The 5,000-nt window shown below is 66.2% G+C and overlaps 1 protein-coding gene across 1 annotated transcript; it reads right to left on the bottom strand.

Moving 5' to 3' along the window:
* Window positions 1–141: 141 nt before the first annotated feature.
* On the bottom strand, window positions 142–4,990 carry LOC133755003 (uncharacterized). The gene is made up of 2 exons (XM_062185332.1): window positions 3,290–4,990; window positions 142–3,204 (listed from the first exon to the last, which is right to left on the bottom strand). The coding sequence occupies exon 2, from the start codon at window positions 1,874–1,876 to the stop codon at window positions 446–448; it is 1,431 nt and encodes a 476-aa protein (XP_062041316.1). The 5' UTR covers window positions 1,877–3,204; window positions 3,290–4,990; the 3' UTR covers window positions 142–445.
* Between the last annotated feature and the right edge of the window lie 10 nt (window positions 4,991–5,000).

Here is a 5,000-nt window from a genome sequence, read left to right as displayed (position 1 = left end):
CACGACGCAACGGCCCGGAGGAACCGGCCACTACACACCCACGGGGCTCAGGGCGCACACGCGAGCACCACCGCCGCCACGGAGCCGCCGACGCCACCGGGGGAGAGCGGGGGGGGGGGTGGGGGCGACGACGCCCCCCTCTCCTCCTCCTCCTCCTTCTCCTTCCCCCACGCACGCCAACAAGCCGACGAGCGGCGCCACCGCCACCCGGGGCGGCTCGACACGCGGAAGGGGGGGACGAAACCCCCAACCCCCAAGACACGGCGGGCCCAAGGGGAGGCGAAACACAGCAGGGTCACGGCGACCCGGGTCGGGAAGCGGACGAGAAGCAAGAGAGCGAAAGGAGACGGGCCAGGGCCGCTCAGCAGACGGAGGAAGGCGCGGCAAAGGGCGACGGGGAAGGGCCAGGGCCCACCCACGCGACGACGGTGCGGGCAGAAGGGCCTCACCACGCGTCCAGCCGGCCAGTCACGCCAGAGCACACACACCCCCACCACCACACACGGGATCTCACCGCCAGCACCCTCCGAGGGCAAGGGCGGTCCCGCGGGACGGGGAGGCGGCACCTGACGCGGCCAACCGGGGGCCGTCGTGCCTCAGCCACTGCCAGCCAACACGCGTCCTCACGTGGGGAAAACCACCGGCCACCGCCACCGCCACCGGTCACGGACAGACCCCAACCCCACAAAGCCCCCACAGGCACGCGGGGAGCAGAGCCTTCAAAGAGTCCACCCTCCCCCGGAGGGGGGGAGGGCGAACGGCCCAGCCCGCCGAGGCAGCGAGGGGGGGTGGGGGCCGCACCGGGGCCACGGAGGGCGAGGCACCGGAGGCGCGAGGGAGAGGACGCGGGAATCGCCTCGGGCCACAAAAGCCGGACCCCGCCGGGGAAACGGACACGGGATCGCACCGCCACACGCCAGGGCGGCCCCGCGACGGCCAGGGACACCGGAGCCCGCCTCCGGCGACCCTCCGCGTCTTCTCCCACGCGCACCCGGGAGCCCCGCCGCCGGGGCGCCTCCACGCGACGTCGCCAACAACCGCACACGCCGAACGGCCCTCGCGCCGCCTCCCGCCCAGCCAACCGTCCGGATCCCCGTTCCCGGGAAGCGCCGCGACCCCGAGGGAACGCTCCCCAGGGGCGACCACGCGGCCGAGGGGGAAGAGAGGGCTGGGCCCAAGCCCAACACACGTGCCGACCGCCGCCCCGATGACGGCCAGTCGCAGCCCGGGGTGGCGAGCAGGGGAAGCAGGGAGCCGCCCGCTCGCGCCACAGCCCCGGGGACGCGCAGGACAGACCACGCGCGCCCCCGCCCAGCCCCGGCCGACAAGGCAAACACGGAGAGTGACACGGAAGGCACGCGCACGCACGGGCGCGCGCGCCGGCCCCAAACACGAACGAGCGACGGACCGCCAGCCCGGCCCGGCGGGACCCTCCCCCAACACGGAGGGGGGAGGCGCGGGCCGCGGCCGTTAGGGCCGAAAGAGCAGCGCCCCGGTCCCCACCGCGGGGACCGGCAGACCCACCAGCACGCCTACGCTTCCCCCCCCCAACAGAAGGGGCAAACGGGGCGCACGGGTGGAGCACGCCACCCAACGCACTCAGCACAGGAGGGACGGCGGCCAGGGGGTAACGGTACCCCATCAGAAGGCACGCCCCTCTCGGATCGCTAGAGAAGGCTTTCCTCACCGAAGGTGGGCCACACCCCCACTCCAACTGCCCCCTCCCCGCCGGGCCGGCAGGAGGCAAACCGAGGGAGCACCACCCGAGGCCACGCAATCGGGGCGGGGGGGGGGGGTCTGCGGTATAGGTAAAGAAATGGCACTTTGAGCATCCGCGGCCAGGGCCAGGGCAGGCTGGGCGCATTACCAATCCCATTCGCCACAGCCCTTCCCAGCCCCCGCACTCGTCCAGCCGGGCCGGACCACGCCGCGACCGCTCGACACACCTGGCACACACCACCCCACAGGGGGTGGCAAGCACGCAGGCATGCGCCCGCCAAGCCGATACCCCCCACACACGTGGGGACGGCACGACACCGGCAGCCTCCCTCCAGCGAGGCGAAGCACGCACGGGTCTCCCCTTCTCTTACCGCCTCGACCCCCCCAACACTCCCAAGGGGCACAGGCAGCAGCCAGAGGCAGCCACAGCAGCGACACCCGGGAGAGGGCACTGGGGGGACAGGAGCAACACCACCACTCGGCTTCAGGCACCTGAGGCACAACCTGGACCGCTCCAGGGGCACCGCACAGGCTCGCGTGGAGTCAAGGCTCCACAGCCACAGCCCACAACAGGGCGACAGCGAGGGATGCCCGCCACGTCACAGGACCCCAGCACCCCCCCGCGCGCAAAAGCACGGGGACAGCAGAGGTCGGGCCGGTTTCCGCACCCCTGCTACCCACACACCACCCACGGGTGGGGAAGGCAGAACGAGGGGCCCGCAGGCCAGAACGAGAGGCTCGGCAGCGTTCGCCATGAACGGCCGTCCCTCATCTGGAGCAGCTTAGGTCCGGCCCAGGAGAGCACCACAGCACCACATCGGTCACAGTCAGCTCGGAGTTTTAACACGTGGAGTGAGGGCGGGGGGCACGACCCGGCAAGGACAGCCACCAGTGGGGCCCGCTGCAGCCTCGCCGGCCCCCGCCTCCCACTGCAGGCGGTAGACAACCCCAGCGGAGAACGCCTGACACGCACACGTGTGGCATGAAGCCACCCCTCATCGAGGTCCTTTCAGTCAGAGGGTTGTCACAACCACCAGGCGATCGGCTCACCAGCGGCAAGGAGCGCACGCGGGTAGAGGACCCGACGCCCGCCTCACCCCCACCGCCCTCGGGCACCATAGGCCGGAGGTGGCATCACCGTCGCGGGACAACCGGGACGAACGCACACAAGCCACCGCGCGAGCCCAAGCAGGTGGCTCTCAGAAAGGAGCACGGTCGAGCACCAGCCCACTGGAAGCCCACTTTGTCCCCGTGTCCCCAACGCACGTCCGGAGTCCCCTCTCTCTGGCGACAGTCACCAGAGAACAGCGTGTCAGCACTTACCTGCAGGTCCAAAACCACAACTCCAAGTATAAAAATGTCCACGCGAGAGGGCACGGGGCTGATGCACTGGACACAGCCACCTCTGAGCTTGGGGACCCGGTCACTTGTCCCCAAAATGCCACCCATCTCTGTTAGAGCACACTCCTCTGCCACCTGGTCGACCTGGGGTGGGGGAGGGGGAATAGGGACATGAGCATGCCACCCGCCACCCGCCACCCGCCACCCGCCACCTACATCCTTAACTCACACACACACGGGCTCCAGTAGACTGGCCTCTGGCCCTCAAAAGGCAACCCAGGGGCCGGCGCCGTGGCTCAATAGGCTAATCCTCCACCTTGGGGCGCCGGCACACCGGGTTCTAGTCCCGGTCGGGGCGCCGGATTCTGTCCCGGTTGCCCCTCTTCCAGGCCAGCTCTCTGCTGTGGCCAGGGAGTGCAGTGGAGGATGGCCCAAGTGCTTGGGCCCTGCACCCCATGGGAGACCAGAAGGAAGCACCTGGCTCCTGCCTTCGGATCAGCGTGGTGCGCCGGCCGCAGCGCACTGGCCGTGGCAGCCATTGGAGGGTGAACCAATGGCAACGGAGGACCTTTCTCTCTGTCTCTCTCTCTCACTGTCCGCTCTGCCTGTCAAAGGGGGAAAAAAAAAAAAAAAAAGCGACCTTCGATCACTCCCTGAAGGGGGACTTTGGGGAAAAAAACAAAACAAAACAAAACAAAACAAAAAAACAAAACAGTCCAGACCTTCCTTAGTGGCAAGTAGCAAGTAATTAGGGTTAGGCCCAAGTGCAGAAGGACTTCGAAGAAAGAAGAAAGAAAAAAAAAAAAAAAAAAAAGGAAAAACAAAGTCCCAGGCCAAGGCACCCTTCCCTCTGCCGCCCACAGATCGACATCTCCGGTCGGTCTCTGCAGTTGGTGGCAGTGGTGGCAGCAGCACTACCAGTACGTAGTGTGACAGGGTGTGCTGGTCTACCCGCCAACAGTAGCGCCACCCCAGTCTAGCCACGTTCAGGCGCGAGGCGACGCCCGCCTCCCTCCACAGCCTCCGCCTGCTCACTTGCCATCCTCCAGGCCCAATCTCCGACCAATACATCAGGCCCCCAGGTCCCAGCAGGGCAGGGACAGTCCTTCCTGCAGCTTAGGGACTTTGTCACACTCTGTCTCGGGCTCCTCGGCCACTTGTCATCCCTTGCCGGCTCCGGAGCCCGCGACAGCCATATCAAGGCGGCCACCAGGTGGAGTCCAACAACCGACACCGAGGAACCAAGGGACAGCCAGCTGGATGCATCCAGGCGGCAGGGGGACGCTCAGAACGTGTTTCTCGGCTGCCCGGGGGCAGAGAGTGTGTGGAGGGGGTCGGGGGCAGGTGTCTGCATAACCACAAAGGCTGTGGGGCATAGGTGCCCACACAGCCGAGGGTTGGGACTCAGCAGGCTGGAAATCTCAGAGCATGAAGTGCCTCCCAAAGACAGGTCTGGCCTCACCTGGCTCCGGGAGTCAGCCTGTCAGACCCCCAGGGAGGGGGTCTTCGTCTTCTCTTGGCTCACGGGGTGTGTGTGGGGAGGGAGAGGGGGGCATCGGGAAGGAGGCTCATCCTCTGGCAGCACACCATCTGTGGCAGAGGCCATCCATGGGCTTCACTATTGCCTGGGATACACTCCACAGATCACTATTTACACAGAAGTTTTAAAAAACGGGGGGGGGGGGCGAGGGGGGAGTGGAGTGGAGTGGAGTGTGTCATATTCTTATTTTTTGTATCTGTGAACTACATCGAACCTCTTCTCTTTGTATTGATATCACATTCACATAAGAATTGATGAGAATCGTGTTGCACTCAGGACTGTGCGTTCTTCCCAGTGACCCTGGGAATCTAAAGACTTCTTTAAAAAGTCCACTTGGCCACCCAAAGGTGAAGGAAGGAAAGGAAAGGAGGAAGAAAAGACAAGAGAGTGGCAGAGAGAA

This window comes from Lepus europaeus, unplaced genomic scaffold (genome assembly GCF_033115175.1).
Source record: "Lepus europaeus isolate LE1 unplaced genomic scaffold, mLepTim1.pri SCAFFOLD_370, whole genome shotgun sequence".
NCBI lineage: Eukaryota > Metazoa > Chordata > Mammalia > Lagomorpha > Leporidae > Lepus > Lepus europaeus.
The sequence above is the reverse complement of the archived record's forward strand: the minus strand, read 5'-3'. Positions and strand labels throughout refer to the sequence as shown.

Bases quoted from the DNA above. Each gene is read 5' to 3' on its own strand.
- LOC133755003 (XM_062185332.1), bottom strand. From the start codon at position 1,876: ATGGGATTGGTAATGCGCCCAGCCTGCCCTGGCCCTGGCCGCGGATGC.